At 41.7% G+C, this 22419-nt stretch overlaps 1 protein-coding gene across 1 annotated transcript in view; it reads right to left on the bottom strand.

The window, feature by feature from the left end:
- Positions 1–19043, bottom strand: part of LOC124605694 (tripartite motif-containing protein 2-like) — a 423009-nt gene extending 403966 nt beyond the window's left edge. The window contains exon 1 of the mRNA XM_047137554.1: positions 18995–19043. Coding sequence (XP_046993510.1) covers positions 18995–19014 — 20 coding nt within the window. The 5' untranslated portion in view covers positions 19015–19043. The remainder of the gene's footprint in view (positions 1–18994) is intronic.
- Between the last annotated feature and the right edge of the window lie 3376 nt (positions 19044–22419).

The raw sequence follows: 22419 nt of genomic DNA, 5'->3' as shown, positions 1-22419 counted from the left end.
AAGGAGATTCTCCAGCGCTGAGGACGTTCAGAAGGCGGTTTTCGAAAGACCAGACGAGGATTTCTGTTGTCGAGGAATTGAAAGACTGGTGGAAGGTTCCGAACGTTGTGTACAGAGACTTGGTAACTATGTTGAAAGATTGTGTCATTTCTCTGTGTCACTTCGAAATCTAGAGCAGCATTCAATAAAAGTTACATGGCCTGCTATACTAATATGCAACTTACTTTCTGAAGTCTCCTAGTATCTGTCTTCTCCATGTCTAGATTTACGCTTCCTCATTCAAATCGTTCTTCACATTGGAGTAATTTCAGATAAAACAGTTGCGGAGTTGAAAACCGTTAGAGGTATAGAATGAGATTTTCACTCTGCAGCGGCATGTCTGCGCTGATATGAAACTTCCTGGCAGATTTAAACTGTGTGCCGGACCGAGACTCGAACTCGGGACCTTTGCCTTTCTCCCAGGAGTGCTAGTTCTGCAATTTCCATAGAAGAGCTTCTGTGAAGTTTGGAAGGCAGGACACGAGGTACTGGCGGAATTAGGGCTTTGAGGAGGGTCGTGAGTCGTGCTTGGGTAGCTCAGTTGGTAGAGCACTTGCCCGCGAAAGGCAAAGGTCCCAAGTTCGATTCTCGGTCCGACACGCAGTTTTAATCTGCCAGGAAGTTTCAATTTGGGGTATAATTTACCTAGCGGCGACTTGTCCATACAGAACAGGCAGCACATACTGTGGGCTCCGCGCTGTCAGGAGCCTCCCAGCCGACTGCCTGATTCTTAAAGGGAAAAATCGACTCCAGCCCGCTAATGTTTTGTGGCCGGCGGCTGCCAACATTGGCATGTACAGCGTCAGCACTGTGTGGCGGAAGCAGGGTTTTGTTTCTTCTTCACCGCCGGTTCTCCGCCCATGGCGTCTGGGGCAGTGGTCGTCAAACTGCGGGCCGAATCAAGTATTCATGCGGCGCGCGCTTCTCTGTCGTATTTTATAATAACATGCCTCTAGCAACCAACAGCCGAATCCAAAAGCGTCAAATAATGTTAAGGGAATAGTTTCCATGCACGTCAAATCATATTAAGAGAAATGTTTTCCTGTACAGTAAAAAACAGAAATACTTACAGAGGCAGTAATATTTTAAGGCGTGCCTAATTTGAACTGACGTTGGTGAATTCGGCCGTAACCTAAGTAAAGTTGACTATTTGCTTCAGAGGCAGAGAGGTATGTAGCACGCCCACTGTCGGGAACTGGATGTGACAGGACGGATGTTTTAATGCTTGTGTTCCAATACTGACTGATCACGGACATGCGCAACTCGGACCGATCAGCTGTTATGGTGTAAATTTTCACACGGAAGTAACATGGATTTGTGAATGCGCATTACAGAGACGGTCATCTTGACATGAAGCAAAGTATATGAACTTATTTTAAGCTGTTTTAATACAACGCCATAAGTAGAACAAAAATGACGTCCAAAATATCAAGTAAACATTTGCGATCGTTTCTGATATTCTATAATGCATTTAAATGTAAATCTACTTGACGTTCTTAATCAAGTAATCATCCGCTCACACGGATAACAGAACTACACTTCGCCAAACAATTAGAATTTCACAACTTTGGGTCACTGAGGGTGGCGATTACCTGTAACAGAACAGTCGACACGAAGGATTCCCAATAATGCCGAATATTAACGGTCAGTACTTGGGACAGACGACCAACTTATCGCGCTCTTACTATAGCTAGTATACTGGTGTCTCAAAACATACTAATTTATGCAAGTTCCCAATTAATAACAAGATCGGCAGATATGCGGCCAGACGTGCCGGTCCACAATGTCAGTATTGGCTCTTGAGAAAAAAGTTTGATGACCACTATGGTAGGGGGGTCGGGGGGCGAAGCTTTTTTCTTCCGCTCTGTGCACCCCCACCTCACTGGGAATAGTTGATCATTGACACTGCATTACACTGGTTATAATTCTACTTTTGGTTTAATAAACTTAAGTATTTACGTCTGCATAATAATTTTATTTATGTACTATGAACTTGGACTACGATATTGTCAAGAGAGATTGGTTGCATTTGATTATTAACAGAGTACGCCAAAAAACTCATCTGTTGATACATCGAATGTTGTAATTTGGTAAGCGAAACAGTCGGGCAATCGGAATTCGATGGAATTAATGTTAATGATAATGTAGTTGACTTAATACTGCTTTTGAGCTCATGTTTGACGTTCCTTTCACAAATTTTAAATTCAGCGGCAGTGTACCATACAGTATATTGTCTAATGTGTTTCGTGGATGTTTCAATGTTTAACAACTTCATATACACCAGCGTGCTCATTTTCTTCCTTCGAACGTCACACAGTTAGGTTTCGAGCTTCCACTTGACAAGTTTTAATACTACATATTTTATTTTTTAACATTAACTGTAAAAATTTATAATCAATTTTGAGACTGTCCAGGTCATCTCCTGAAACGGCGGGCACGTGCCGGTTTTCTTTCCTGGTAAGCTGAGGAATGGTGTAAACGTGGAACAATGGTTAGGTTACTGTTCCCACTTTGTGGAAACAGGAATAAGAACATCGTGGTCACAACTATTCGTAAAAGGAAAGCTAGTGCTTAAATCAGCAAAACAAAATTTCAGTAGTCGCTATACCCACATTTTATTATTTGAGTGGCACTTTCACAGAACACTTTAAATAAATACCCACATTTTACATGTAATGAAAGTAATAAGTTTACAAAATACGGGTACGTACTGCTGAATAGCCGCCCCGCAGTTCATCGGTTCTACGACCGTGCGTGACCTTAAACCGCCCCTCTGTAAACCTGGTTGTCACTGACCGAACTAGCGTGAAGTGACTTGGGAAAATAAGTGAAAATGTAATTCAGGAGAGTCGGACGGCGGTTTAAACGTCCATTCTAAAGTATTTGATTCCACTCCACTAACCACTGCGCCACCTTTATCGGAACCAGAAGAGAAGTACATTCACTTTTCAGCACATTCCTTCCATCGACTTGTGATAGGTTTCATGTTATAGAGACATGTATTATATGACAGCTTATGGCTTTCCTACAAATGATTGTTAATAATATTCAACAACTTTGTTTTCTTAACCTGGATACTATTTTAGTAAAAATAATTAGTATTATTGTTGCCACTGAGGATACAACGCAAGTTTAGATTACAACCACAGTAGTTTCGTGTGTGGACGTTAATAAACACAAGGTGTGTCATACGTTCCAAAACGATATGTAAAAATCGAACCAGTGTATGATCGCAAGTATTTGTTTTATTCAATGACCGGTTTCGATCGTTATAGTCGTCACATAGTGTAAATGATAAACTGTAGTAAACACTTATGGCTCTAAATGTAGGTCAGTCTGTGCTTCAAGGAGACAGATTAATCTGAAGACGACCAGTGACCTCGAAACCGATAACTGAATTAAACAACTATTTGCGGTTAAGGACTGTTTTGGTTTTTACATATTCTCAAATTTTGAATCGCTGTTATCTTCAAGGTGACCATATCACCCCTCATCACATTCCAAAACGACAGAAATGCTCTCTGTAACTTGTCACTGATTTCTATGATACAGAACAAATATCTATATTTCCAGTAAATATTGTTGTTGTTATTATATGAAATACAAAATATCCTAAAATTAAATTTGTTCATTTAGTGCTGAGATTTTGCATTTTTCACTGAAGCAATAGCGTGTCGTTTTATTCTCTTCATTGTACTGCAAAGTTTCAACAAAAGTAGTCTATCGGATTCGTTGAATGAACTGTGACTTTGAAACCACAAAAAATATAGAAAAGAGAAACTGAAACTGAAATTTGAAGAATTTCATAAGTTTTCAGGTGTAGCTAGAGTTCTTAATGATAAAATTTCGTTTATAATCACTTAGAAGCATGTAAACTAAAAAGGTAGTAGTAGAAACTGCATTGTCAAAACGTCAGCCATCTGTAAGTAATCTCTCCTGATAATAGTACAATTTTTACAATGTCAGATTTGTTTCTGCGATGTTTATATGTCGTAAACAACGACGTGTGTAGATTCGTTTCCACATTACAAGGATCTTAGTGTTTTCTAAGTACGTAATCATTTCTCATTTGCAGCCACAAAATTAAGACATGTTGTAACTTACGCAACAGATTCTTTCAGTTTTCAGTCAGATGTGAGATACATTGCAACGCAGAATCACTAACAGTATGAAAGAAAAACATCGAAACTGAAATTTTTAGTTGTAGACAATAAAAGCTGATTCTCTAAACACAGCAATAATGTTTGCTTTTGGAAGTGCTTTGTGTTCCGCAATAGGTCCTTCTCTTCTTCTTGTTTCGAATGGGCCTACATTGAACCACGCTCGTTCAGCTGTTGGCCTTTGATCTTCACCTAGTACTGTCGCATCCTCTGCCGATGTAACTTCTTCCTTTCTTCTGTCCAGGGGTTACCTTTCCTTGTGGGCTTTTCCTGAAATCCTCGGACTTCCTTCAGCGTATATCTCACAGACTGTCGGTTCTGGAGATCAGTTATTGCCAGTTCTTTAACGTTCTTTACGGTCCTTTTGATAAAAACGCAGATTTTGAAAAACTGGTCTAACAGTGGTAATATCGATAAAGTATCGTTAGTTGTGCACGTCTATTACAGATTAATTAAGCATTTACTTACCTTTACAAAGCCGTCTGTGACTTTACAGAGCTGAACGTACGTCGAGTAGTCACTGCCCGAACTATCCACCTCTTACACGAATGTTATACCACTGATCCGTATTTCTTACAGAAGTATTTTTAACTTCGCAAGTTTTAAATTTGTACGTGTTAGCACAGAGTAGGAATATCCGTGCAGTGAGCACCTTGACGCTCAGAATGGAATTTTTGTCGCCTACATACACTGCCCGCAAAATCGAGTGACTATAGTCAAGAAAGGTTTTGCCTGTAAGCGCTCTGTTGGCTTTGAATGTCATTACATGGCTAATGCAAACACATCTTGTTCAAAAGTACTGTGGATTTTATACACGCGTTTCATGACCATCTTAATAATTTGCATTCAATATTTAGAACGAATCTGACGAGACTTCAAAGAGATAAATGCTAGGGTATTACAGCTAATTTTTTGTCCCAGAAAAGAAAGTTTTGTTCTGCATCGTATTGACATGTCTCTGATTTAATAAATTAAATTGGGGCGAAATTGTGAAAAGACTTGCAGATGCGTCAAAGTTAAATATTCCCCTCCCCCTCACAAAAAAAAAAAAAAAAAAAAAAACAAATCAGGGGCTATGGCGAGCATGTTATTAGTGTATCACACACTGAACTATTTCTGGAGGAGAACTTTTCCGTTTTTACTTTCTTATACCAAATTTTTGTTTTTCATTGATCCTTAAGGAAACTAAAATATTAAATACATGTAACGATTATCCACGACATACGTACTAGTATTCCTACGACAATTTCCTGCTGCAACTGCTTTATCTCTGTATTCTGGAGGTAATGACTCAGTCTGTCACACGTAAATCTTATCTGTGGGTGAAAATTGCTCGAAATTCGTATATAATCAACAGATTGACTCGTAGCACTCACGCGCTGCGTTTCAAAACTTAGCTGTAGGGTTTTAATTGTCTGTTTCAATGCATGTCGGTATTTTTCAATGCATAAAGCGAGTGTTGCTAGTAGGGTATCTAATTAGATGTTTGTGATACTTACCTTTCAAAACAAACTTTTCCTGATTTGACTTATTCCGATTTACATCCATAATAGTAACAATTATTCTCCACTGATGTTACAAATAATGTGTAAAAACAGGGCGAATAAATATAATACTGAAGTTACGATCTCGATGCAAAATGAAAATAAACAACGTTATTCTGAAGTTATGTGACAAATCCGGTTTGGTGTTGGCGACGTGCACAGTACACTATGCTGACCCTGTAGGTAATGTGCTATGCGACGGTGTTATGAGAGTTCGGTTTGACTTATGACCCGGTTCTTGAGTTTGTGGTTGAGATGTAAGTGGGGCTCATACATTTCTGATGTAAAAATAGTTCCTAAGAAGTTCCTCATATTGTGTGTTTAAACTAACCTAAAGTAGGGGAGAAGGTTGCACCCTGAGGATAAGGTACCTAGGAACACGTGATCTTTTATGGTCAGTATTTCAGTCTAGTGGCCGATTACACAATGGAATGAAGAAATGCGCACTTGGCATCGCCATAAACTGTTTCCGACCTTTTATACGGTTTTTGTTGTTGTGAGACACGAGCTGTTGTGTTTTACAGCATTTGTAAATATTTTGGGTTCTACCAATTTATGTACTGTACAACATATTAAAACTGTTTGGAAGATACTCTTAATACTTCAATTACAGAATTTCACGGTGAGCAAAATTTTTTGCATTTTTAAAACTAGTTATACGAAGGGTTTTGAATAAATAATGCAACACACTTTTTTACTGAAAGCAGGTTGGTTTTATTCGGGATTCCAATACACCATATTATTCTCCACTTTTTTGGCTACAAAACCCTATTTTTCAACATAATCTCCGTTCAATGCGACGGCCTTACACAACCTTGCTGGTACCGCCTGTATGCCTGCATGGTACGACTCCACTGATCGGTGTCAGAACCAGCGTCTTGATGCATAAATAACCGGCCCAGCATCCACTTACTGCTTCCCGAGGAGTGCATCCTTCATTGGGCCAAACAGGTGGAAGTCTGAGGATGTGAGATCCGGCTATATGGTGGATGAGGAAGAACAGTCCATTGATCCCCTCTGGAGTGCGCAGACTCGTGTGAGACCTTACGTTGTCATGGAGAAGTTCGTTTGCATTTTTGTGCCCACGAACACGCTGAAGTCGTTTCTGCAATTTTCTGAGGGTAGAAAATACACTTCAGAGCTGATTGTTGCACCATGAGGGAGGAAATCAATTGAATAACCCCTTCAGAGCTCCAGACGACCTTCGAAATGACTTTACCGGCTGAGGGTGCGCTTTTGATGTTTTTCTTCGGAGGAGAGGTGATGTGGCGCCACTCGTGGATTGCCGTTTCGTTTCCGGTTCGAAGTGGTGAACCAATGTTCGATCGCTTGTGACGATGTTCGACAAAAATTGTCTCGATCTGTCTCGTAACGCGCAAGCAATTCCGCACAGATGGTACTCCGTTGCTCTTTATGATGTTCAGTTGGACGGCGAGGAAAACGATTGTGTCAGCACTACCAACCGAGACGTCCAGCCGCGCAGCGTGATGTTTGATTGTCATCCGTCGATCACCTCGATGAGAGTGTCCGCACTTTACAAACTAAAGGAGTGACAGGTGTGTGCGACCGGCCAACACGTCGGAGGTCAGACAGGTTTGCGCGACCTTGTTGCAGGTGCCTCATAAGTCACCGTGCTTTTGTTCAGGTCTCCGTAGACATTCTGCAAGTGCCTTTGAATATCTGCGATGCTCTGGTTGCCTATGAAAAGAAACTCAGTGACAACTTTCTGCTTGGAACGCATCTTCGTTGCAGACCTCATTTCGAAGGCTACGCAGAGCGCCGCCACCTATCGGAACTTCATGAATGTATAGGGGCTTTAACAGGAGTATTCCACGACGTCCCACAACAAATTTCGCATTTTTTCAATCGAAACCAGCCGAGAAAAAAAAGTACTACGTTACTTATTTAACACCCCTCACACTTCGTTAGTCGTACATCATTTTGTGTATTGAAACAGAACATGATCTTCCAATGGAACATGTTATATTTCGAAATGAGCTGCGTTTATTCAATGTATTAACAGCTTTACTTGTCTCGATCATGGAAATTTGCGATAGTATCTAATAGCTTCTATTTCAAAATGTATTTAATTTGTAACTGGCTTTTGATAATACTTACGTGGCTATTAGAATAATATTTTGACAGATAGACTCTTAGTTACAGTATTAACAAGATTTCTTGACAGTAACACTTCTCAATTTCAGTGGAATATGTTCCTAGGTACGTAGCCATGTTGTACCTTGAAACATTTTTCATATTTGTAAAAATCTTTCTTTTTTTGGAGTGATTTTCCTAACTTTAAAAGAGACTACAGCACACCGTAAATGACGCTATCACTTAAAAATGAAATACGAAAGTATACTATACTTCATTTACACGGCTGGCTAGGGGCGAAAGTCAGAAAAATATTCCAAGATACAACATTCTCCCCTACAGGGAGAGAGTGATCTTCTGTGATGATGCATAAAAGTAGCGTCGTATGTATTGACCTACTTTTTGAAAATACTTCATTATCTTTCGAAATTCCTATTAATTTATCTTCTCTGTATTTATATGTGAGATGTAATGCATTCCTCATTTTCGTCTTATGCATGTAATTAGTTACTTTCGCCAATGTTTACGCATTTTCTGCGTTCTTCAGAATCATCCGACAGATTTTTGTTTTCTGCTTTCTTCTTTTCGTTCCTTGTTACACCACATTGACACCCTTCCTGCACGTATAAACACATAAAATCACGAATGAAATTGTCAGAGCATTTTTTTGGTGTGGGTTGCATACATTTAGGGAGAAGCAGACGTTCAGAGACAGACTTGGTTGATTTATGACCTGCTCCAGCCTTGACCTATTGTTCTGCTAATTGGTTTATGACCTCCTTGGGGATAGTCTTTCCTTCTGAAAAATCCCTCCCTCCTTCCCCTCCACCAGCACCTTCTCCACCTCTCTCCACCGCTGATACAACCACGCCTTCAATACCAAATCAATGGATTAATTAAATACACCAATAAATTAATTAACCCATCCCCCTCTAGGAAATCCGAATTTCTGTCATTCAAGTCATTCCCAGATGCCCTCCATGGCCCAAGTGGTGCATTCTGGCAGACACACATATCCACAACTGTGGCTGTAATCACGGCAGCAGTTTTCTCCAACCACTGAGCGTTGGCACTGGCGGTGTATAAGGGGACGAGTGCACTGCATATGGACATCTGGAGGTGAGTGGACTGTTTGTACAAGTGTTTTCAGCTGTCTCAGGTATTTAGCCATGACAACTCCTAGAATTGTCGTTTAGTGCTTCTCAGTACATCGCAGTACGTGCTGTATTGTAGTGATACTTGTTGTTGTGACTATCCTATAATGAGTGAGACCCTTTCCTCCTCATTCTTCGTCCTGGTACAGGTGAAAAAACAAACTTAGGAATTCTATAGTGCTTTATAAAATACACTTAGTAGACCTGTATTGGTTAGAAATTCCACAATCGCAACGATATCACTCATGCTGAAATTTGAAATTCCAACTATCATTTTATACACAACCAGTTCCAATCGATCATATTCACGTTTGGTCAGTTTATTGTTTCCAATAGTGGTACAGTGAGCACACACATCAATCCAAGCACTCCACAGATTGTTTAAGGACATAACATGCAATTGAGCTGAAATCGGAAATTCTCAGCTAGCGCCAATGTAATGGACTTCCTACCAAATGAAGTAACTGTGCCAGTATTCACCAATAGGAAACAAGGGGAAAAAAATCAGAATGGTTTGGAAACCAGGCAGTTGCGGGATCGAATCCTGCCAAATATACCAATCCTAGTATCCAGCAATAGGATGGAAGCAAAAACTGTCTCATACAGAGGATATTGATTATATAATTAGTCAATAAATCTGATAGCGTGAGGAAATATTTCCAAGACATTCACAGCTGGTGATTTATCAGGTCTCCATTACTTTGTTCAGTTTTTGTGTGACACATGCTCGATGGGCAGGAAGTAGCCACTTGAGCGAGAGGGAGAGAGAGAGAGAGAGAGAGGGGGGGGGGGGGGGGACAGGAGAAGGATGTGTTTCGACAGGAATTTCTCAGGTATCAATATCAAAGAGTTGCCGCCACTGATGTTCTGTCCAACAGGAACTAACCAGAGGGGCGATGGGGGAGGTGGAAGGGGAAAGGATTGAGGGATAAGGGGTGGAGAGGCTGTCTCTCTCAGCATGCTCTGCTCATGGTGTCGTGAACTAAATCAGTTGGTATCTGCACTGCAGGGCAAGCACATGGAGCAGATGCTTCCACTGACCGGTACGGAAGGTGTGTGTCTGGGAACAAAACAGGAAGTGAGTATCAAATTTCAAAGAAAGCTGACAACTGGTATAACGCATTTCTCTGCGGGCGACGGGCGCCTTCCAGTTCAGTGCTTGGGGCTCAAAGGGTTGCTCGCGATAGGGGGCATGTGGTACAGTGTGGCACATGCTGGATAACATGAAGCGGTCGGCATTTCTGCCATGCAGGTGGTGCAAAGACGGGATCAGAAGATTTTTTAACAGTGTAATTACATGTGGTGGGTTATGTTGACATCAGTTTTGTAAAGGTATTCATTGTGTGATCAGGAAGAAAAGTGAGCTATTTGGTTACTTCTTTTTGATGCATTTTACAAGATCTGCATCTTTCAAAACAGCAGACAATGATTAGCTTTTCCCACCAAATAAAAGAGAGATCCAACATATGCAAATTGAATTTTGTAAATAAACAGTATATCCTTTGCTATGTAATTGAAATTGATGTCATGAGATTCTTCCTCTCTAGCACAGACTAAGTCATTTTCCCATCAATTTCCAGATGGAGGAGGGGAGGGGGGCTGGGGGATTTCCCAGAGGGGGAGGTTTTAATTAATTATCGATTTAATTAATTAGTAAATTGATTTGATGTCAAAGGTGTGCTTGTGTTGGTGAGGGGGTTTTCCCAGAAGGTTGGGTGAAATGGTGGTGGAAGGGGGGGGGGAGAGGGAAGGCCGGAGCATTTCTGAGAAGGATGAATTATCAAAAGGGAGGTCATAAATCAATTAAAGAACAGTAGGCTAAGGGTGGAGGGGGTCTTAAATCAATCAAGTTCGCCTCAGAAAGTATGCTTGGTCCTGAATGTATGCAACCCACACTAACAAAATGCACTTACTTTGCTACATCCCACCTACTACTCTCTTCCTTATAAATGGCATTTCTAATGTACAGGGTGGTCATAATTAAGCTTTCGCTACTTCAACCAGTGTAGACAGAAAACTATTTATCGTATGGATGCCCAACTTTATAGGAATGATGTTCAGATTTGTGTTGCAAGTGGTGTATGTGTCATGGTTTGCAGTTAGGCATTAGTACTGGTACGGCGAAGTAGGTTTGAAACATAATCATCAGTTTACATTACAGTTGCAGACAGTCAACATGGGTCCGGATATGTTGAGTAGGGCTTTACTCGTAAAGCTGTTTTATCAAAACAACAGAAGTAGTGGTGCTGCTCTTCGCGATTATCGACGCATTAAAGCGATACAGACAGCTCGTCTTTCACAAGGGTTGAAGAACATGATTCGGAAGTTCGAATTAACTGCTGATTTGGGAATTGCTCCTGGGAGAAGCCGATGGTTAACAGTGCCATTGCTCAGAATACTGTATGCAATGTGCGATCCTCAAGCAGTGCATGAGCTATCACGACAGCTGAACTTTCCATGGTCCACCGTTGTTACTGGCAGCTGTAGAGCAATGTCTACTGTGGTTCCAGATTGTCGTGGATGCAGATGGCTCTCACATTGAGCGAAGTTTGTAACCTGACATGTAAACATTGTACGCAATTAACAAATGTTACCCTCTCACGAGGAAATGAAAATGTGTTTCTTTGAATAGTTTGTTCGTCAGTTCTCTTCCACATGTCTTTGCAAATGTTTCCACAAAGTTTCGTTGTTGTAAGATCACTCATTTTTGATGAGAGCCCTCCCAAGTAGCGAAAGTTTAACGACAACTGTCCTCTACCTTGAGAGGCCAAAAGTCATCTGAAGCCACTAAGACGTGAGTCGGACGTTGGCTGCTGAAGCCTATGCGGCGCATTGTCTCCGTATGAACCTGGCAGAAATGGATTCCTGACGCCTCACTTGCAAATCGACGGCCATCGACACATAGTAGACGGGCGATCGCCTGGTATGGCTCTGCGGAGGCGACGTGACGTCCGTTTATAAACACCTGTGGTCGTCCTACGCGATGATTTACGCGTATGGTCTCTGCGATGCTGAAGAACCACCCTAGACACCGCTGACGTAAATCCGAAATCTAGGGCACTCTCCGGTAGGCTGTGAACCATGCGTCTTGCACTGTTTATCATCCCTCGTTCGAAACCGGTTAACTCGCTATGTACTGCCACGTTTACTACACACCTGTCTGTAGCAGAGTGGTCAGATATCGTGTCTACAGTCACACCACATGCTCCATATAGCCGCAACGTTTAGGACTCAGACACAGCACATGTTCAAATGGGACAACCCTTCACGTGATTTTTGGCCACTCAATTTACTTTGTTGCTGATTTGATATTAGAAAAAGACGAAGATCTCCATTCCGTATGACTCTGTGGTCCGGAGAGAAGTCGACCTAACTCGTCCCAAAGATGTTCCACTGGATTCAGGATTCCAGCAAGCCAGTCCAGTTCAGGAATATTATTGACCAGAAACGACTGCCTCACAGATGCCGCTTTATGAGCGGGTGCATTGGTAGGTGTTCATGTAAAATACAGGGCTGCTGGCACAAGTCGCATCACTGGTAACGAGTGAGATTCTAACAGATAAACTGCGACTGAGATATTCAAGTGATTTCACTGATAACATCGCTACTTACATGGGTTGTTAGCATCGAATCCCGAACTGTCCGTGGTCCGGTATAGATAGTAGGAACACTCTCAGATAGCGTGGAGGCAAACTGAGTCATCTTATGATTCGTCAGAGAAGGAGAATGAATCATAAGCGGCTTACGAACTTCGAACACGACACGAGTGTTGTGAGCTGCTACACTTCCCGTATACACAAGAACAGCCTTGTCAGAGGTTAAGTGCCGCCTGCACCAACAATATGACGCAGGACTTTTCAAGTAGACGAGTGTACTTTGTATTTCGTCATATTTATGTGAGAATTCCCTCTTCAGTGATTTATTTAATTAATTCAGTATTCTTTCTTGTGTGATTCATGAAACTGCCATAATCTTCTAAGACGTAACTGTCTTGGAACTCAACCTAATAAAAGTTCTGCCTGTTTACCTGTGCCAACAAAATTTTGATTAGTCTTGCAACTATTGACATTAAGCGGCACTAAACACTTTGTACAGCTTTACCGATCTTAAATATTTCGATTTTCACACTCTGCAGTTCTCAGACTGTATATCTCCTATGTCATTTACAATAAACTGTATAGGTGATATTTTGTTACTGTCCCGGAGTAATCCACTGTTTTAGCCTGTCAACTGACACTTTTCAGAACTTTGCAACAGTTTATATAGATATTTTCTACATCTTTGCTATGATTGTCCCGAAAACTATGATAAAATTTCTATGCTCTTCCACTAACATTAAAATGTCAGAAATTATCAAAATAGTTTGCTTGCGACATTGTAATGAGAAAGAAGTATCTAGGAAAGTTTTGAAGGTTTATTGAAACGTATTACGTCATTTCAACGCTCTGAGTTGCAGACTTCTTGCTAAATCTCACTCTCAAGATAGTCCCCAATCGTCTGCATTGCATCATGACCCTTATCTCTTCTGTACGGTACCCCTCATCTAAAGAATTATTGATATGTAGTGCATAAAGGCTTTGTGAGACGTGTCTGTCGTATTCTGCATTTACAACAAAACTCTCATCTTGACAACAACTATTTATGTTTCTTTAAACCTTATGCTTTTCGGCATTACGCCACTGTTCCTTTGAAAATGACGTAATGCAGAAACGCATAAGGATTAAAAAATATAATAAATTCTTGTGCCTAAGATATAATAACTAAAGAATTATCCATGAAAAAATTACGTATTAATGCCGCACTGTTTCCGTGTACTGGAATTAAAAAGTGTAATGTATCTGACTATAGTATTCATCTAGATTCTCTAATGGATGACTTATTATTTCTCCTATGTTTAGATGATGTTGTCAACGACTATTCATATCAGAATCAAGGCAATTAGTCATTCATTTACTTCGGCTCTAATTTCCCTTTTATTTTGCAATATTACTTCCATCCTATATAGGACGCTGACATGAAATTCCTCTTTCAACATCTGTCATTACCGAAATTTGTTTTGATGTTTGAGAACTTATTATCTTTAACTATGGCAACGAGTTACGCATGTGCATGGTTTTGTAAGCCCGAAATAGTTCCACAAATGTAATAAATTTCAAAATAAGAATTGTAATTTTGAATTTTAATTGTTAGATATTACATTATTACTAATTATCAACGGAGGTAATCATTTGTCCGATCGGTTTACATTACTTTGGTTATGAAAATGATGTTCTATCACTGCTTGCACTCTTTTTCTACGGATTAATAAACGTTCGAACACATTTTCTCCGGTTTTTTGAGGTCAGATGAACGATTTCATGAGTCCAGTTAACATGAGATTCGATAGAAACATTAGTTTCACAAAGGTGACATTAGTTTTTATTAAAAACATGATGACGCCATTATCTTTGCTGTTGTGCTTCCATTATAACCCATAGCGAACGTGGTATCTAAGGGAGTTAATTACCTATTTGCGAGCGTAAGAAATGAAAATGATCAACTTGTTCGGATGCTAAACAGTAATAAAATATTGCTCTCAACTTGGTTTTGTTGTCCCATAAATTGTTTCGAGATACAGTCTGTAGCCCTGTACAGAAAATGCGTCGCCTTTTTTTTCTCGACAAAGCGTCACATGCTGTTGCATCTTATGTGGCTAACAAATTTCATATTTAGATGTTTTGATTGGTGGCATAAGCAGGTCTTCATCATTGCCTCACAAGCAGCTAAGGCGTGTGGTATATTTCGATCCACGAACATAAAAAAAGAATGGTCATGGTAAATCAGATTAGCCCTTTATCGTACAGTTTTTTCATGCAAAGCTTCTCGCAGAAGGCGCTCAGTTTGGTTTAATACAAATTTCATTGCAATAAAGGGACGGAACAGACAGTATAAGGAGATTTAAGATCGTCGGGCGACCGAGATACAGCAACGTGATTTATATGTTAATTTTTTAAATTGTTTTTAAAAAAATTTTAGCTTTATGCTTTATTGCGTCGAAACTATTAAAACTTTTTAACAGTTATGCGGAGAGATGGTGAACAACTTAGTGCTACAGGCCGCGTCATCATGTGTCCTAACCAAAAGAAAAGCAAGGAACAACCCGTTCGCTGACTTCTTCCATCAAGTCAATCCTATTCCTCCTAGCAAGTAGATAACGACCTAAACTGAAGAGGATCGTTGTTTAATGTTACTCGACGTTCGGTAGCTGGACATCGAGCGAGGTGGCGCAGTGGTTAGCACTGGACTCGCATTTGGGAGGACGACGCTTCGAACCCGTGCCCAGTCATCCTGATTCAGGTTTTCGTGATTTCCCTAAATCGCTTCAGCAAATGCCGGGATGGTTCCTTTGAAAGGGTACGGCCTATTTCCTTCTCGACCCTTCCCTAATCCGAGCTTGTGCTCCGCCTCTAATGACCTCGTCGTCGACGGGACGCTAAACACTGATCTCCTCCTCCGTCCTCCGGCAGCTGGACGATGGAGACGGGTTTGTACGAACTGTTTCGCAGAGGATGAGCTTGCAGTAAGCCACAATGATCGCCCACTCTTTCAATAACTTGCTACTTCCAGTTACTGCATTCGTTCTTTCGAACTACTGAAATCACTAAGCAACCTGAACAGGAAGGGGACAACGTTTAAAAAGAAACGCAGACACAACCAAGGCTGGAGCTATGCGTACCAGTATATAATAATCTCCGTCTAGGGCCCCAGAAACGGCCTGCAAGAGACAACTGACTGACGGCCACCGTGGCTAAATAGTGTCTGACAAGACCGAGCGCTGGCTTTAGTAATGTAAAGGACACATTGGGTCAAAATTGTCCCCTGAATAAAAGTGCATTTATGGGAGTGTTTCCTAACTCACTGCTTACGTGCCGGAGGGTGTGCAGTTGGAAATGAAGTTGAAGGCCGCGGGGGAGGGGTGGTACGCAGCACCTTAACGATCGCCTTGCTTGCAGCTGCTACTTCGATCGTAATGTGCAGCAGGGAACTTTCTCAAGCGGAAGTATGCACTTCCGTCCTCTGTGGAGGCGTTTATTTCGTCATTAGCATATGAGTCTTCCCAAGCAAAATTAAATGAAAAGTCAAATAGTACCTTCTAACAGGCCGAGCGCGGTGCTGCAGTAATACGACACTGGGGGACTGCTGTTCAGATATGTCCAGTCATACAGATTTAGGGGTTCCGTGGTGTTTCTTTGAGTCGCTCAAAGCAAATGTCTAGAGCGTTCCTTTGAAAAGGACACAGTCGATTTCCTTATCTAGCCTTCTCCAACTCGAGCTTGAGCTCCATCCCGGCTGACTTTTGACGTCGACAAGGCTTCAACCCAGTCTTCATTCTTCCTTCCACTAGGCGACAGTTCGTCTTGGCCAACTGCGCTAGTGTTCCATCTCACATGATTCTGGTGACGACGGATTTTTAAAACCCGTAGCAACGCGGTACTAGTGTGTTCTGCCCTTTTATTTGAAGGTACGGAACGGGAACTGACTTCACTTTCGTAGCTGATTACTTGTGAAAATTTCACGTTACATTGTCGATGGTGAACCAGCAATAGAGGTTAAATATGAGACAATCTAGCAACTCGCGCCGGTGACACGTTGGAAAAACCAGTAAACGGTCGTCGGCTCAAGATACTGGGACAAGTTTTAACAGGCAACACGTCAAGTAGTAGTCAACAGTTTTATAATTTTTCGTCTTTGATACATTGTAATGCATCAGCCGTGCATGGCTCCCTCAGTATTAAAATATCGCGTATATCAAACCACAACTGTACTAAAATAAATAATCAGCTATCGATTTTACAACAGTTGCTGCATGTTTGTACATCCGTACCTATAATACTCCATTTTTACAAAGGAGTTCCATTACACGAACAAATATGCTACATCACATAATGTCAGCTGTGTCACTTCAGGCCAAAAGACAGTTCACGTACTAGATAAGAAGGAAAGAAGATTAAGAGACTAAAGTCCAGTCGACAGCGAGGACCTTCGAGATCGGGCTTAAGCTCGTATTGGCTATGGACAGTTCAAGAAAATCATCTCGTTCTTCGCCCGAAGAGAAATCAAGGATAACACTTATCTCGAATGCCATAAAGGGATTTGAACCCTTCTTGTCCTAAATACGAGTGCAGTCTGTTAGCCACTGCAACACCTCCAGTCGGACGATGTGACAGCGGGTCTCGCAATTTTTAATGGTTTAATAGCGCAGCAGCAGATTCGGAATAAGGGAAGAAAGTCAGACGGCATGGGATATTTAGAGACTGTGGCAAAGGTGAGATGAAAATACTGCTGTATCGCCATTCATTTTTCAAGAACTTCGCTCAAGCAACAAATATACATGTATTTGTCTAACGTGTTCAACGTTGAGAGCAAACTCCAAGGAGTTAAATCAGCGATTATAATTTTTATTTTCAGAAAGTAAAGGATAGAGGGGATGGTATTTTCAGCATTGGAGCGATGGCTCTTTATTGTCTTATAATCATGACAGTAGGAATGGAACCAGTCACATTTTGTTAGCTGTCGTTCTCATGGACGTAGCATCGTTCCGACGTCTAGGTTCGAGACCAGGCAGGTACTCAGACCGTCGCTTGTAGTGCCCACTGAAAGCAACTAAGTCAGCCTTGCCATATAATTCAGTGCAATGAAATATCAATACCTGACATTATGCATGCTGTCTTTGACGTTGTGGAAACTTTAGAAATCACAGATAATTGCTGACTGAAGCGGCCCGGTTTCGACTCCCTGCCGGGTCAGATATTTTCTCCTCTTGGGGACTGGATACTTGTTGCCCTTACATTCGAATCGACATTACTGACACGAAAGTCGACTCAGCCACACTGTTCTATCGTCTTTGCACTACTGTGATGGCTGCATGGGCACCAATCAAAAGCCAATACATTGAAATAAAAAAAAACACAAATACAGTATATGTCTGTGTACATTATTAAAACTTGTCCCAGTATCTTGAGTCGACGCCTTAGCTGCTTGTGAACCAATGATAAAGACCTGCTTATGCCACCAATCAAAACATCTAAATATGAAATTTGTTAGCCACATAAGATGCAACAGCATGTGACGCTTTGTCGAGAAAAAAAAAGTGACGCATTTTCTGTACAGGGCTACAGACTGTATCTCGAAACAATTTATGGGACAACAAAACCAAGTTGAGAGCAATATTTTATTACTGTTTAGCATCCGAACAAGTTGATCATTTTCATTTCTTACGCTCGCAAATAGGTAATTAGCTCCCTTAGATACCACGTTCGCTATGGGTTATAATGGAAGCACAACAGCAAAGATAATGACGTCATCATGTTTTTAATAAAAACTAATGTCACCTTTGTGAAACTAATGTTATGTTATGGCCATAGAAATAGTACATTGGGCAATGTTATGACTATATGAATTGTGTTTATTACTCGTGATCACAATTCTAAATAGTTCGAAGGACCTCCAGATGTCATATATAAGAAAATAGCTTTGACGTTTGTCCGTCATTTCGCCGAGAGGCATTTCTAGTCTGAGTTAAAAAGATCAGTAAAATGATCAATTTCCGATTCTTCTGTCTGTCGAATCCCTCTCGTTAGTGATACGGAGACGAAACTTCAGGATGTCGAAGGGCGGCAAAATTACAGAGATCTGAAAACAAAGAAAATCCAGAAACATACGTGCCTTTTTTGCCAGGTACTCAGTTGTGTGAGATCTTGCCACAGTGTCTGTAAAATAAAGCAGTGGAAGGCCACACAACACACCTGTTGTCGCTAACTGCGCCGGAGGCGAGGAGCTCCTGGACGCTGTCGCCTCACTTTGCTGCTAAGCACGGGCCGGGCCATAGCGGGCGGCGTGCACTGTCTCAGCGAAAGCCGCACACGCACACCGTGTCACAACAGCTGCTAGCCTAGCTGGGGAAGCGAGCTGGGCCGCTAGTCGCCGTGCAAAGCGGGAGCGGGAAACAGAGCCAGGTACTCACAGGTAGGAACAACAGTTCATTTAGAGACGTCGTGGGGGGTCCGTCGGCATGAGCGGAGGCGGCGGAGCGGCGGCGGAGGCGTCGGACACGGAGGCGGCGCGGCTGGGCGACGGGCGCGCACTGGAGGCGGCGGCGCCAGCGCCGGACCGCCACCGCCGATCAATAGCCGCGCCGCCCCAGCCCCCGCCGCCGCCACCGCTCACTGGGTCAGCAGCTGATCGCCGCCATCTTGCGTCAGCTGTGCGCAGGCCCCGCCTTGTTTACACTGCTACTTCGCCGATCGTTGCGCCTTTCCGGATTATAATCGCATCAGCTGGGGTCTATATTTACTTCCGGGTAAAAATACCCGTGTGGGGACATTGCTACATGAAAATTCGTATCACGAGAGGAAGTGAGGTCGGAACTATTATTACAGTTTCGTTTGGCCACAAGTCGATGTCCTTTCATTTACTTCTGATCAAATATTAGATACGATTGCAGCATCTTACGTATGCTACTAGCACTTCGTTGAAATAAGCACCAGACAAAAAATTAGTCACCCCTAGGAGACAATACGCCAATATACCTACAAGATTTAGTGACTAGTTCCTTACACCAACATAAGAAAAAAAATGCCTAGAAAAGACGGGTTCTAAAATGCTTACCTTGGGAACTATGAGCACTTGTTCGTCTTCGATACTATGAAATACACCCCTTCTACTTCAAGCTCTTTGCTTCCATATTTTGAGAGGAAGTAGTATGGTCCAACCCCCCCCCCCCCCCCCAAAAAAAAGACCAGTAAACATGGGATCTACAAAGCACTTGTCCATCTTCGCTAGTGTGGAACAGAACTCTTCCACTGAACAAGTGCTCCTAGCACTGTAAGTATGTAAATGCCTAGAAGTTAACAAGAGCCGGCCGCTGGTGGCCGAGCGGTTCTAGGCGCTTCAGTCTGGAACCGCGCGGCCGCTACGGTCGCAGGTTCGACTCCTGCCTCGGGCATGGATGTGTGTGATGTCCTTAGGTTAGTTAGGTTTAAGTAGTTCTAAGTTCTAGGCGACTGATGACGTCAGATGTTAAGTCCCATAGTGCTCAGAGCCATTTTTTTTAGTTAACAAGAATGTAAAAGGAAGACAGCCTTCACCACTAAGCACTAACCATTCTAAACAAACTAAAAGTTACCCATATCTCGTCAAGAATTTTTACAGACGTATATTTATAGGGCCATTTTCCTAGTTTTTATTAAGATTGTATCTTGTAAGAATATGTGACACTTTTCTTAAAAGACAAATAATGGCACGATTTTCTGCACAATTTTTCATTTCATTTAATAAATAGAACAGTAAAAACAGTGGCTCTCTTCTGCTTTCGTCGAGGGGCAAATTTGTTCTTCATAAGCTGCGATGCCTTAAATTTAAGTAAAATTGTAGAATAGTTCCTGACAACTAGACAGAACTTCAATATTTGCTAGATTGAACGTAGATAATGCTATAAATCACGTTCGCAACTAGAGGTGATTTAAGTTTTAAAATACGGTTTATTATCCAACTATTTAATCACTAAACTGTTGACTGGTGATAAACACAAGCTATTATGTTGAATTAATAAAATGTCTTGACCACCAAATAGTGGATAAAATCACACCCTAAATTTAATAAAGTATAAATTAGCTGGAAAAATCCAGCCCGTGTTCACTGCTACAAATTTACTGACATACTCTCACCAGTAAACTGATTATAGCGAAGACAGCGTAAGAAGATTCCCTGACAGTTTGTAGTGCTGTTGCCAGCTTTCAACTGCAAAGCGCTACCGGGTGCAGGCGAAAACGGTAGCCGTCTACAGAGCTGTGACCATACTGAGGCTTTTCGATAGAGTTCTTTACAAAATCGCGTTATGTTGTTGGTTGAGGTAGGACCGCAAAGCTGCCTCGCACATCCCATTGCAGTTGTCAGGGATCAACTTAACGCCGACGCGACGACTTACTGTCCTAAATGCCGATCAGTCAAGAAATTTAACTGAAGTCCCCACAATTCTACCTTTGACACACTGTGCAAAAAACCAGAGTCCAAACAGTGACACACCACTTCTAAATACAATGGAACGTGAAGTACGACTCCAAACATCTCACGAGTGTGGCTGGACCACCGCCCGCACAAGTCCGATGGCACCTAATAAACAACTGAAAACCAACCGCCTGCCCAGCTGCTGACAGAAGACGCTGAGGAGCTTGGACGCCGACCTTATAAAGACTCGGTGACCCCTTGCAGAAAATTGACGCCCTTGTCCAACTCTCGGCACCCTCACCCACAAAAAGCTCGTCCACTTTCTAACAAAGGCCCCATATGATCACTAGTCCTTATATACAACTTTTGATATACAAGTTTGATCAAAATTCTGTTTGCCTCACGAGCTGCACGTTGAAATTTCACGCTATAAACATATATAATAATTTCTGTTTGCCATAGTTTGCCCTCAAATCAAAATTTAAATATGTATGATTTGTGCTTGGAATAGTGAAAATTACTTTAATTCTCATGGTACCTTTACTATTTATGGTGCAAACATCAAACAATGGTTCATATGGCTCTGAGCACTATGGGACTTAACATCTGAGGTCATCAGTCCCCTAGAACTTAGAATTACTTAAACCTAACTAACCTAAGAACATCACACACATCCATGCTCGAGGCAAGATTCGAGCCTGCAACCGTAGCGGTCGCGCGGTTCCAGACTGAAGCGCCTAGAACCCCTCGACTACACCGGCCGGCGTGCAAACATCAATGATACATCAGTTTTATAATTTTTGTCTCCTCTTTCCAGTTGTAGTTCGTGTATCTTTAATGAAATTTAATTTATGGACGAAAGTATACAATTTCAGTACAAACCAATAAAAATGGATGATGAAATAATAAATCTTAACATCTACATGGTGGATGTGGTGAACAGTACTCACTGGCAAATCATACTGCCAATGTGCCTTCATTCGTATGATACGGTGATTTCATTTAATTTTCCAATTAAAATGTCTCTCACAGCTTATTTATTATGGTTAATGATAATCTAAGTAGTTCTTATCAAGTCCTACAAATTGATTGCTCATTCTCTTTTTGTGGGATGAATATTTCAAAAGTTATAAATCATTTAGTGCGTTAATATATTCCAGTCTATTTGTCTCTGTATCTCATATGTCATTTTCAGATCATATCTCTTATATCATTGGATTTATAACCAAATTCTCTTTCAGTTGACACCTCGAGCTTTCCATGCGCTCAATCTGGTTCGCGCTGCACATGCGCAGGTAAGTACAATGCAGGTTGAAAGTTTTTAATGGCTACCGCGCGCTAACATCAAGACCGCTCTGCGAACACCCAAGCTGCCCCCAGCGGAAGCGAGCCGCCAGCCAGCGTCGCCCGGTCACCGCTCAACCGCCAGCTGAGCAGAGGCGA

Source organism: Schistocerca americana, chromosome 3 (genome assembly GCF_021461395.2).
Source record: "Schistocerca americana isolate TAMUIC-IGC-003095 chromosome 3, iqSchAmer2.1, whole genome shotgun sequence".
NCBI classification, from domain to species: domain Eukaryota; kingdom Metazoa; phylum Arthropoda; class Insecta; order Orthoptera; family Acrididae; genus Schistocerca; species Schistocerca americana.
Note: the sequence above shows the minus strand (reverse complement) of the source record. Positions and strands in the feature narration are given on the sequence as shown.